This window comes from Carassius auratus, unplaced genomic scaffold (genome assembly GCF_003368295.1).
Source record: "Carassius auratus strain Wakin unplaced genomic scaffold, ASM336829v1 scaf_tig00215421, whole genome shotgun sequence".
Taxonomy (NCBI): domain Eukaryota; kingdom Metazoa; phylum Chordata; class Actinopteri; order Cypriniformes; family Cyprinidae; genus Carassius; species Carassius auratus.
In genome coordinates this window covers 115001-128157 of record NW_020528082.1, presented here as the reverse complement: position 1 = coordinate 128157, position 13157 = coordinate 115001, and the positions used below count along the sequence as shown (strand labels likewise).

Sequence of the window (13157 nt, the reverse complement as noted above, 5' to 3'; positions counted from 1 at the left end):
TGGACGGAACCAGCGAAAGAGGAGTAGAGGGACCAGCAGGTTTGGGAGGAGGCGGGAGAGGGAGGCTGGGAGGGAATACAGGAGACACAGAAGATTCAGGGCTGGGCGGAACCAGCGGAGACACAGAAGATTCAGAGCTGGGTGGAACCAGCGGAGACACAGAAGATTCAGAGCTGGGCGGAACCAGCGGAGACACAGAAGATTCAGAGCTGGGCGGAACCAGCGGAGACACAGAAGATTCAGAGCTGGGCGGAACCAGCGGAGACACAGAAGATTCAGAGCTGGGCGGAACCAGCGGAGACACAGAAGATTCAGAGCTGGGCGGAACCAGCGGAGACACAGAAGATTCAGAGCTGGGCGGAACCAGCGGAGAAACAGAAGATTCAGAGCTGGGCGGAGCCAGCGGAGATACAGGAAACTCAGGGCTGGGCGGAACCAGCGGAGAAACAGAAAACTCAGGGCTGGGCGTAACCAGCGGAGAAACAGAAAACTCAGGGCTGGGCGTAACCAGCGGAGAAACAGAAAACTCAGGGCTGGGCGTAACCAGCGGAGAAACAGAAAACTCAGGGCTGGGCGTAACCAGCGGAGAAACAGAAAACTCAGGGCTGGGCGTAACCAGCGGAGAAACAGAAAACTCAGGGCTGGGCGTAACCAGCGGAGAAACAGAAGATTCAGGGCTGGGCGGAACCAGCGGAAATGGAGCAGAGGAAATGACTGGAGGAGGTAGGAGTGGGAGACTGAGAGGGTATACAGGGGAATCAGGGCTGGACGGAACCAGCGGGGAAACAGGAATATTAGGGATTACCTCCGTAGACCAGTCCATCAGATCCAGAACTTGCTCCATATGACTTTCAGAGACTGTATACAGCTCACCCTCAGTCGCAGGAGTGTGGGCAGGGCTTTCCTCCACGCCCTCGATCTCCACGAGGACTCCCACGATGCACGGTGTTGCCGGCTCACACACCTGGTCAGTCGTGCTCTCGAGATCCTGTTCCCTGACAGTGGATGGCTCGGGCTCTGCGGCTGCGGTGGGCTCTGGCTCCGTGCGGCGTGATGGTGGCTGGCTGGTCTCTGGGTCGGGAGTGGGGCTGGCGAGGTCCTCTATGGGGCAGACGGTGAGAGGTGACCCATTTCTCGCCAGAGTCCACTCCACGTATGCGGCGAAATCCTCTCGAGGACCATCTTCGGACGACAACGCTCTGCATTTGGAGTTCAGGCTGGTGTTGTAGAAGGTGCAGAGCGCGCCGTCCGGGTAGCTGGTGGCATTAGCTAATAAGGAAAACCATCTGGTGTGGTCCTCGAGAGAGCGTTCTTCCTGCTTCAGCAGAAGGATGAGGAATTCGGGACGATAGAGGGGATCCATAGAAACACTAAGAAAAGAAAAGACTTTGAAAACACAAAAACAAAACGGAGGGAAGAACACGCAGTTTTCTATTTTCTCTTATTAGGTCGGGTCTTCTGTCACGGTTTTACGCTGCCTGAAGGAATACGGAGTCGAGGATAAACGGAATAAGGTTTTTAATATATCCAACACAGGGGATATCCAACATGGAGCACAGAGGTAGACACACGTAAGTAGCAAATGCAAATGAAGACCCGACAAAACAGAACTGAAAGGACAAGGCTTAAGTACAAAGGATAATTGGGGAAACACAGGTGGATGGAATCATTAAATTAACAGGGACATGGAACACATGAGGAAGATAGTAGACACACCTGGGAACTAATCACGGAAGACAGAAACTGGGTCACTGGGGCAAAAACATTAAATGAGTCCAGGTGTGTGACACCTGTAGTCTGACCCCTGGGTGTCCGCTCAGTTGCCTCCAGGACAAAAAATCCATACATCTTTAAAACACACAATCAGTTTCTTTTGTCATCAGTGTTCATATATATATTTAAAGGGGGATTGCATTTTTTGTGGCTACCAAATTATCTGCAGCACTTCACACAGAAACAGTCCATCCAACCAGCCTCGTTGCATTCGTTGATCGTTGTCAAAATGTTCAAGCCAGTGCTGAGAAGATAATTACTATCATCAAACTGTCAGTCCGTCATCCTTTCCAATTTACTGCAAGGGCTCCATCAGCGGACAGCCAGTGCATAAAAAGAGTGAAGGACCGAGACGTATGATGGGATCGCATGGGGGGATGCGAGGGAATGTTTGTGTGGAGCTGATACAGAGCTGACCTGTAAATCCTCCCGCCGTATGGAGGCTCATAATTAGTGATGGTCACATGACGCAGCTGGCTGGCAGAAGCAGTGACACTGAACTTCTGCAAGTGTGATGTTGAGGGCGTAACACTGGACAACAGACCTGATTAGCAGCATTAGAAACTAAACGCAGATCATTGTTTAGCTTTCCAGTCATTAGCGATGTAATTACAGGTGGAAGAGTAAAGGCGACTACACACTAGAGCACAGGTCTCCAATTACTGGACCCGCGATTCCACCCAGACCGTGAATCATTTATCATAAATTTATATAATTATAGTGTTGTTTTCCTCCACACAGAGAATCAGAGCTCTGACGTGGTATTTCCTCTTGCTAGACTAGTCGCCTTTGGGTTTCTTGTTCAAGGTTTGCAAGAGACCATACACTGGGGGGCATGTATTTAAAAAAATAAATAATAATAATAATAATAATAATAATAATAATAATAATAATAATAATAATAATAATAATAATGGTAAAACAATTTTTGACTCTTAGTAATGAATTGAATTTGACATGAAATGTTTAAGTAGAAAAAGTATTTTCATGTAAAACATACTCCAGTTATATTATTTTTACAGTGTATTATTCCGTCAAATTAATTTGAAATGATTTGTATTGTAAAAAGTGAAACAAAGACAAGCTTGATTTAAAATCTTATTTCAACTGTATAGACAAATCAAACTCGGAAAGACTATTAATTATACTATAAGAGTAATTATGAGTTCAGAGCCCATAAATGGCCAACTAAAGTCAAACTTACAAGTGGAAAACTCAAAAAGTTGTAGAGTTGCTTTGTTAAAAGAAGCATGTTGATTTGCATACTCAAAAATATTGTAATAATTGTAATAATAATAATTTATATAAGTCTTCAGTGAATAATAATTTTGCAAAGGAGTGGAACATTTCCAGTACATTTCCCAGAAACTTTCCAAAAAGTTTCCAACAATTTCCCAAATTTTCAGAAAGTATAGAAAAAAAAAAGATAAAAATAATAGAGGAAGAAGAAATTTTCACTTTCCAAAAAGTGAAAATGTGAAATATCTCGGAACCTTTACTAACCACATTTAAAACATTTAAAAACAAACATTTACAGAGAACACAGTGACTCCTCTGATTCTGATACAGGATTTCTGAATTATATGAAAATTAATAGTTTTTAGTGATCACTTCTGTTCTTAAAAGGCAAGAAGACAATAAAAGCATTATTTACCATAAACCTTTCGCTCAGTTGCAGCTCTGAAATCAAACTTGTCAGCATTAGATGCATGACAAGAATGATGTTTCCTCATGACATCTGATGTCAAACTTGGACCAAGTGTCAGATTGAATTTGAATATCACATTAAAATAATCTGAAGAATTACAATAATGAAATGAAAAGTGCATCACACAAATCCATCATATGACTTTAGATGTGTTTTTGTAACTTGACAGACATGTCATTATTCCCAACCCCAGCAGTCAGGCAAACGGAAGTAGTGAATTAATTGATGCTGAACAGCTTCATGAATGTGTCGAGCTTTCAAGATAATCAAAAAGTCTCCTCCTGTGGTACCATGTTTCGGCTCGGCTCGTACCCGTGTCTTCAGAGAGCCAGTGATCTAAGAGCTCTCTGTTCTGTCTGCTCGAAGTCTAGAGCAGCAGGATCACGATTATGATCCAAGGAGAGAGGATGAGATCATACCTAAAATCACCTGCTACTGTACATTAAACAGCGTGTGCAAGTCTGTTACTTGTCTTTAAGACACACGCTGAGCTTCTCCTTTCCTCTCTGCTGCATGCTGTGCAAGTGCTTCATTGTTCTGCCTGGTTAAATTGTTATGATGTTAACTTATTACGATAATTACATTTTCATAATTAGAGTGTATAACCATTTTCCTATGTAAATGGTCTCTTTGCAGGTAAAATGAGAAACAGCTTTGCTGTAAGCTCTGGATTTGTTGTCTGACCTTATTTGTATTTTATTTTTTCACTGACCCACACTTACAACTTCTGCTTTATTTTGTGACACGTTAACTAAACAAGTCCAAATATGCTGCACAACCTGTTAATGACTTAAAAAAAAACAGTGAGGGACCTTGTTAATAAATAAATAAATAAATAAATAAATAAATAAATAAAAATATGTCATCCACCGAATGGAAAGTTACAGGTGCATACAATCAGTACATTTTACACAAAATACTCAGTTTGTAAAACATTAACACTGCATGCCATCTATGACATGCAGATGTTATGTTTTACCAATATCAAGTGAAAATGTACTCCCCAGTGGATCCTCTGCAGTGAATGGGTGCCGTCAGAACCAGAGTCCAAGAAGTGGATTAAACCATCACAATAACCCACAAGACAGACACAATTTTAGTCCGTCATTTAACATCTTGTTAAGCTAAAAGTTGTGTGTCTTTGTGGATTGTTTATTACAAACCATTGCTTCAGGCTAAAATACAGGTTCGCTATCCATAATATTGATTTCTCCAAAGAAAAAGAGGTCTCATCTGAATCAAAAGAGGAGTATGCACAAATCCAACACCGTTTACAAAACGTTAACTGATAGACTAAATTATTGTGTTTTTATTGTGTTTGGACTCTCATTCTGATGGCACCCATTCACTGTAGATGATCCAATGATCTATTACATGATTAACTATTTAAACTGAGCATTATCATCTATCGTGACCTCTAATCTCTCACTGCTAAACCCAAGAAGTTTTAATTTTTAATTTGGCCTCTTCAGCTATCCAAAAATCTCATCTTGCATTTAAACTCCTACAGCATTTAAGATGCTGTTTTAAAATTGATGCACTTTACTACTGAAAGAGCCTGTGAAGTGCATGTAAAGGGAATGATCATGTTGTCTAATAATAAAGAAACTGTCAGAAAATGCGCCTCCTCTCGTTAAGCACGTTAAAGCATGCCATGTTTACTCTTAAGTCCTGAGTGCAAAACCATCAACGGGGAATCATTTATTCATAGTGCACTTTAGACTGTAAAGCCTCTCCTTGATAAATGGAAATACGCTGATTCCTTTTGTTACCTTTCATTTTAACCTGACTTTTTTCTCTTCTTCTTTCAGGATTATTGAATAGTAATGCTTTTATTTATATATTTACCTTTTCACTGAAAACAAAATGATTTCAATGTGTATCCTTGCAGTACTAGGGTTACAGATTTAACATTCTCGGTTTTACCTTTTTTGAAAGTACCAGCTGTATTTATTCCTTCAAAAGGTTATAATGTCTCCAGTCAGTAAAGCAGGTCTAGTTGAAATTCTCCAAATACAAGTTTTGTACCCTCATTAAAGGGAAAATATGACATTTCCATAATCAAATTTGCAACAAACACAACAACTGAATCAAACCAAGCAATGATATTTTTTTTTTCTTCAACTTTTACAACCACATTTAGTTGTAAACCTACACACTTTATCTTTGAATATTTGAAATCCCTTGGACGATAGAAATGTCTCCACGATCTGCTTTTGATGAAATATCGTTGTATTGTGCAGCAGCGCACATTCTATCAGATGCAGTTCTGGCGCTGCAGAATTAATATACTGCAACAACAATTAACATCAGTGTTAAATCAGTTGTAGAGTTACTCTCACACTTATTCATAAAATAAGTTAATTATTATTATTTCTTTTTATTTATTTATTTTTTTTTGTTTTTGCATCTGCTTTAAAGCCTTACTGATTATTTAAACGTTTCATTTGTGTGCTGTTCTGATGTGCGTTTTATCTGAGCACACTCAAAGCGTGGCATGAGAACGATAAGCCCTTCAAAATGTGCCTGATTACTTAACTACGTTATGTTTTTTGTTCAAATAAAATATGAACATTTTCATGAATATGAAAGTTTACCTTCAGAACGGCTTTAAGGACAATTTACACACACATGAATGAATGAATTATTCGAATGAATCGCAAAACGATTAACTTTGTTTTGTTTTAATTGGAAATTAATTGGTAAAGCTATACAGTTTGAACAATGAATTTTACAGTGCCAACTAAAAAAAAAAAAAAAAAAAAAAAAAAAAAAACGGGTTCATTCAGGAATTCTGACTCTAGTTGTTTTACTAATGAGTTGACCAGCCTGATCTATATTTCACAATAGAGATAGCCTACAGCTTTATTTACTTACTGTAATAAGAGGCTAGTACAATGTCACAAGGGACACTGGCAGGCTAGAAGTGTAACTGACAGGAATCTATAATTTATAGCATTAAAAGGGCAATAGGGAAGTTGTGAATAAAATCTGACAGCTGCTTGGATCATTGTCTATTCTGCTAATATATGTGTGATCCTGTAATAAAACCAATATGTGTTCCTTGACTGGTCACAGGGCGCCTGTGTTCCCTGAGCAAGAAGCGTGTTATCGAGCTGAGAAGTGACAAGGTTGTGACCTTTCCTGCAGGGTAACACTGTCTTCCACATATATTAATGGTAATAAATGTGTTACCTGACACTTTAAGATGAAAATCTATGTTTAGACATTGACCTGCTTCTGTCGCAGCCACGCAGGATGAAACACACTGACATATGATGGTGTTTCACCTTCCATTATCATGAGTAAGTATGAGTTGAGAGAGGCAGATTGAGCATGACCAAATTCTGTGTCACAGACAGTAAATGTAGGACTAGCACAATAGAATTACAGTAGTTTTTTTTCTGGAAATACAGCAACAACGAAAAACATATTGAATAATTTCTGTGTAGTATATTATAAGTGGTGATGCTATCTTTGTTTAATTGTGTCAGTTAAATAATTTACTAATTAAACATATAATTTCATAATTTTCGCTTGACTATTTTAAAGCATTTTTTTTTTTTTTTTCACAGATTTGTGTAATGTCAAAGTTGCACCCGAGAGCCGTTTTTTTTCTTAAAAAAATTAGTTTAGAAATCCAATATTTGTAGATTATGCCATTTGGATTGAAACTCATTCTGAGTCGATTTAGCATGAAGCATGAAGAACAGTACACGCAAAGAAGAAAGAGAGAGATTGGATGATTAAGTATTTTCAGAGCATGACTGTGACGTCACAAGGACATGAGAATGAATGTATTTTACCCCTAAATGGGATGAAATTAGAAATTCTTCTACTTTAACACACTAGCATACGAGTACACACATTCATCCATCCCTGTACAACCCAGATACACTATGACTTAAATACCCTTGAGAAAGGGAGACAGAATGAGTGTTTGAGTGAAATGCCACAGGACAGGATGGCATACGCTGTCTGACACAGAGGGAATAGAGAACAAAAAAAACAGAAACAAATGTAGACAGAGTTCAAGAGAAGGTCTTGGTGCCAATTCAATACTAAGCAGTAGAGAATTTCTTTCTTTCTTCTGATTAGATGTTCCAGACAATAAATGTGCAAACAGCTTTATATTGTCAGCATCATATTAATTTGTGATACTGATGCACTTGGATGTCCTTGCTCACAATCTTGAAAAACAATTAGAGAAACAGACATAAACAGTTCAACTAATAGTATATGGTTAATAAACGTGAAGTTGTTAGTTACAACTGTAATTAAATATAGTTTTAGTGTCTGCCTGATGATTAAATGTAAATCAGAAAAAATCCTTTGTCTTTTATTGCACATAAACTTACTATCCGTCCACAAGATCCAAAGTGTTTCCAGCGGTATAGCTTCCTGCCGTCTAATGTAAGCTCTGGAGCTAAATGTGAAGATCAGCAGATTTTTACACTGTCTGCCTTCCTCACGGAGACAGTCGTTAAGCAAATTAGTAATGACAGAGTCATTTGCATATTCATAGAGTGCCCTATCATGCACTGAGACAAAGTTACACAAAAGAAACAGGTACAGAGGTTCATCATTGACTTGCCAGCACTGATGGATTGAATGATACGTTATGAGCACATTGTCATTAGCTCTTGCAAAAAAATAAACATAAAAAAATAATAGTAATACAAATAAAAAAAAATAATAAAATAAAAATAAAATGTGTCCCAAAGGGCGGATAAAAGCAACAAATTATCTGTTTACTGCCATACATATATACAGTATAACAGTGCTTATGTTAACATAATAATATAATGTGCACATGTGTGTATACTCACCCTCCTTTTATTGATTGGCGGTGATTCAAGAAATCTCCTTCCCACTCAGCAGACACCAACGATAAGATCAGAGAGTATATTTGATAACCCATCTCAATTCCAGCAGCCTCTCTGCTCCTTGGACTGTTACATCAGCATATCACAAACACAGTCAGACCTATAGTTTAACATGGGGATATAGTGAGGCATTGGGGGAAGGCCTAAATCAGATCTTCGGTTTCTATACTGCTAAATATAAAGGCTCCAAAGGGTTTTTGCAGTGATGGGTTCATGAACAGATCTTAAAATAACCTTTATATAGCAGTGAAAAACATTTGAATCATACAAAGAACCTTTTTTCCACTATAAAAGACCATTTTGTGCAATAGAAATGTCATTAATGTTGGTTTTTCATGGAAGTTTAAGAATTTACCAAAACCTGGAACATGTTCAAGCAGTGTTTTTTTTTTTTTTTTTTTTTTTTTTTTGTGGTGTTTATTTAAGAAAACTGTGTTTATTACAGGACTCAACTGTAATAGCTCATGTTCAGCCCTAAAGTTTTCTTTTTTTTTTACAACAAGTACAAGTCTATACAAGTTCCTCTTGGGACGACAACGTCCATGTCCTCGTGAGGAGCAAATAATTATGAAAATCCTCGCGTCTTCAAAAAAATAAGAAATTCATAGTCGATTTCAAATCAGGATAAATAGATAAATACATAACAAAACAGTACAACCGTCTCAAAAGCCTCACACATAAATAAATAGAATCATAAATAACATTCAAAAAAATATCTTTGGCCAAACGAGGCCCATGTAGACATCTCCTCAAAACTCTTTCCACCGAAGCTCGGAATCCAGGTTGCGGTCAAATTCAGTTAGCGGCGCCATTTGTCCTTAAGAAGGGTGACGAAATAAAGCTAAACCATAAAAAGAAGAATAACAAACCAACTCCATTGAGGCACTTTTTAAGGATGTCAGAAAAAAATTGCATCTTTTATGTGGTTCTTTTTTTTTTTTCGTGAAAAGCAAAGCTGAATAAATATGACCAAAAACCTCCAACATTCACTTACAGATAATCCAAAGGCTGCATTTTATTCTGGCTCCCTTCATCCTCTCGTTTTGAGCGTGAAATCAAGGCAAACTAAAAGAAAAAGGTGAAAAATAAAACAACTACAAAGTAATTTAACGAATCTAGAAAAAAAAAAGTAAATGTTAAATACACAACTATGTTCGTTTCAAACCCAGTGTAAAAAACTTAAAAGAAACAACAACAAATAAAAAAACATCAGTGTTTGTTTTCAGTGGTGGTGCTGGATGTTACGTCTGATTGGCTCTCTGATCGTTCTCCGAATATCCCTGCGAGGGTTTTGAAGCGAGGCCCCCACTCGTTGAGGTAATCGTAGTCCTCCTGCGGTTCACCCTTTACAGACTCTATAGAGCTTAAACTGTCGGCCACCGAGCCTTCGCCCTCGTAGGCGTACGTGGCCAGCGAGTCGTACGGCGGGGCGGAAGTGTCACCATCATGTTCTTGCAGTCGCTGACTGATGAAGTTGCTGATGTCAGCGCTGTTCTGCGAGGCTATTGGCCGCCGTGGGCACAAACCCAACTCTGGCTTAACGTCTCGGCGAAACAGGTTTTCCTTAATGACTTTGGGGTTGCGAAGGGTGCCCATGTCGAAGGCGTGCGTGTCCTCCTCGCCCCCTCCTTCGTCGTCATAATGGATGACATTGTCACGGATGTCCTCTTTGGACGTCATGAGAGTCTCTTTCTTCTTCTGCCGCCGAACCCCAACATAGAGAACCACGATCACTGCAGGAAACACACGAGCAGAACGGAAAGATTAGCATCTTTTTATTACTCTCATACATATTAAAAAAACAGTCATGTGCTGGTCAAAGCTGGTCAAAACAATATGCATGTGACAGGGAAAAAAACACTGGCGATTAGTTTGTTATTATTAGAAGGAGGGTGTTCTGTTCCTATGGCTTCTGTGTTGAACAATGTGATTTCTCCCATGCATTTTTCTACGAGTGACTCAAATCGTCCTCGTTATGCTGTCTGTATAATCAGCGAGTAAGGCAGACAGAAAGACGGCAGAGGCCAGTGGAAACACTCTTCTCGTTCAATCAAGGAGACAACCCCCTCATTTGTCAGAGTTTTCCATGATTGGCAAACAGCTCCTGTCTGCAGTCATCATTTAGAGCCAGAATGAAAGCTGCAGCAGTAATGTGTGCCCTCCATCTGATGGACTCTCTCACCCATCATGCGTGACTATTTCACTCCTCTCGTGCTATTCATTTTTTATTGACTGGCCATTGAAGCTCCACAGCGATAGATAGATAGATAGATAGATAGATAGATAGATAGATAGATAGATAGATAGATAGATAGATAGATAGATAGATAGATAGATAGATAGATAGATAGATGTAATAGTATTACTTCAAAGTTGTTGCCTCCAAGACCTATTTCAGTTAGTATGCAACCTTAGAAGGCATTAGCTAGCTTGGTTTTGGGACAGAGCCATTATCAACACACACTCTGTCTCACACTGTGCTGTAGTGGAGATGCAGACTGAATTGTGTTTGTATAGATTCAGGGGTTCTCAAGTCCATAGGCTAACACTTGTATATGTCTATTAGTATGCAGCAAATTAGAGGAAACTGCTAAAAAAAAAAAAAAGAAAAAAAAAAAAAAAGAAACACTCTAGACCAGTGTCTGTGAGATGACAGCGCCCCCAAGTGACATATATCTGCACTGCAGCTCTCAACCAATCAAACCTGTCAGAGATGTAGTCTATTTTGTGAGTCAATGTTTGTGTGTTGACTGGCATATTCAGAAGATGGGTTTGGGATTGATAAGGCCTCATTCCCATGATGCTGATCTCTCGCTCTGTCTGCCATGAGCGGGAAATGGGTCAGTCTGACAAATGGAGCACCGATAATGGCAAATCTCAAGGGCGACAATGTGTTCTCTTTCTGTCCTGTCTGTAATCCTGGCTGGCACCTTTAGCAAGGACGCAGTGACGCTGTGAGAGGTGCTTGCCGAAATCTCGCAGGAGCAGGAGCTGAGAGACAGGTCAGTCTTCAGAGCACCGCAGAAGTCTCTCACTTTACAGAAGAAGAGGGATTGACTGTTTTACACAGTGGTGTGAAGACTAGTTCAATGAGGATGTCAAATAGACATCAACATTACAGGTGTTTTAGGAGCAAAGTTCATGGCACAACTGGAAGTGGTATAGGAATTAAAGGGATAAACAAAACACACACATAAATGAACATTCTGCCATCATTTACACCTGCTGTTCCTTTCTTTGGTAAAAAATAAAAGATATATCAATCTGGACTTTGTTTCTCACGTTTCAGAGAAAAAAAAAAAGGAGCATAATTCTGACATGTAAACATATTTTAAAGAAAACAGTCAGAATTGCAAGATTAAACTCACAATTTTGACTTTTTCACATTTATTTATTTATTTTCCACCAAGGAATTAAAAAAAAAAAAAAAAAGCTGTGATGTTTTACTTTGAAGTTTGAAAATCTCACAATTGCCAGATTTGTGAGAAAAACTTACAATTACTATTATTATTATTTATATTTAATGTATTATTATTATTATTATTATTATTATTAAGATTATTATATCTTGTGGTGGGAAAAAAAACATGTAAGCATACTTTTAAGAGAGATCTGTAATATCAGCTGATAACTAAAGTCATTTCTGAGGTACAGCAATTTAGGTAGAATTATTTATTTATTTTTATTTTATAAAAAATTGAAATAGTTTGTGCTTGTGAATTATGGCGTGCATTGGAAACATAAATAAGAAACCAAAAAAATAGTCTATTTTTATTTTATATTGACTCTAACGTGTCTACTGTCAAAAATAACTAATCAGCTTTGCTATAGGTGAATCATTTTCTTCCAAAATATCTCCTTCTGTTAATGTAATGCATTTCTGTTTTCTTTCAACCATAATGACTTCTGCCGGGAGGACTAAATTGCATTTGAGGTCTAAGTCTGACCCTTTTTCTTTTGTGATTCAACTTAATTTTCTCTTCTTTTTTTAAAAAGAGGATCCAGTCTGTAATGCTGAAGGATAAACAAAGGAAATGAGCTGAAATCTGACGGAGGAAGTGGACAGGAGGCTAACCTGAAACAGCAGCGAAGGTATGGGAATGAAAATAGAAAAAAATAAACAAATCAAAACGTTAGAGCTCATTAACACCACACAATGGATAAACTTGAGTGGATAAGAACACAAAATGTTTTTTTTTTCTTTCTTTTTTGAGAAATAAGACAAGGCATAAGACAATAGGAGCATAAGTAAGCAGAAGTTTTATCAATGCAAAAGATAAATGTGGAGGATTAAGTTACATTGTACTTTAGGATAGGATTTATTATTCATTTATTATAATATAATATAATATAATATAATATAATATAATATAATATAATATAATATAATATAATATAATATAATATAATATAATATAATATAATATAATATAATATAATATAATATAATATAATATAATATAATATAATCATCAGTAAAACCTGAAAATAGTCACTGTTTCTACAAAAATATTAAGCAGCACAACTGTTTTCAGTGTTGATAATAATTAGCAATGTTCCTTAAGCAGCAAATCAGCATATTATGGAGTGATGATGCTGAAAATTCAGCTTTTCATCATAGGAATAAATCACATTTTAAAAGATACTGAAATAATAATTCAAACTGTATCATAATAAGTATTAAAGAGACAAAAATGCTTATTAAACATATTTTATTCCAAACTTTTGACCAGTAGTCTATGAAAAAAAAAAAAAAAAAAAAAATGGTATACGCATAAAATAATATATGA

The 13157-nt window shown here is 37.7% G+C and overlaps 1 protein-coding gene across 1 annotated transcript in view; it reads right to left on the bottom strand.

Moving 5' to 3' along the window:
* Window positions 1-8870: 8870 nt before the first annotated feature.
* The window catches only part of LOC113094796 (cadherin-12-like), a 113820-nt gene continuing 109533 nt past the window's right edge, over window positions 8871-13157 (bottom strand). Inside the window, exon 12 of the mRNA XM_026260450.1 lies at window positions 8871-10100. Within this exon, the coding sequence (XP_026116235.1) occupies window positions 9577-10100 (524 nt within the window). The 3' untranslated portion in view covers window positions 8871-9576. The remainder of the gene's footprint in view (window positions 10101-13157) is intronic.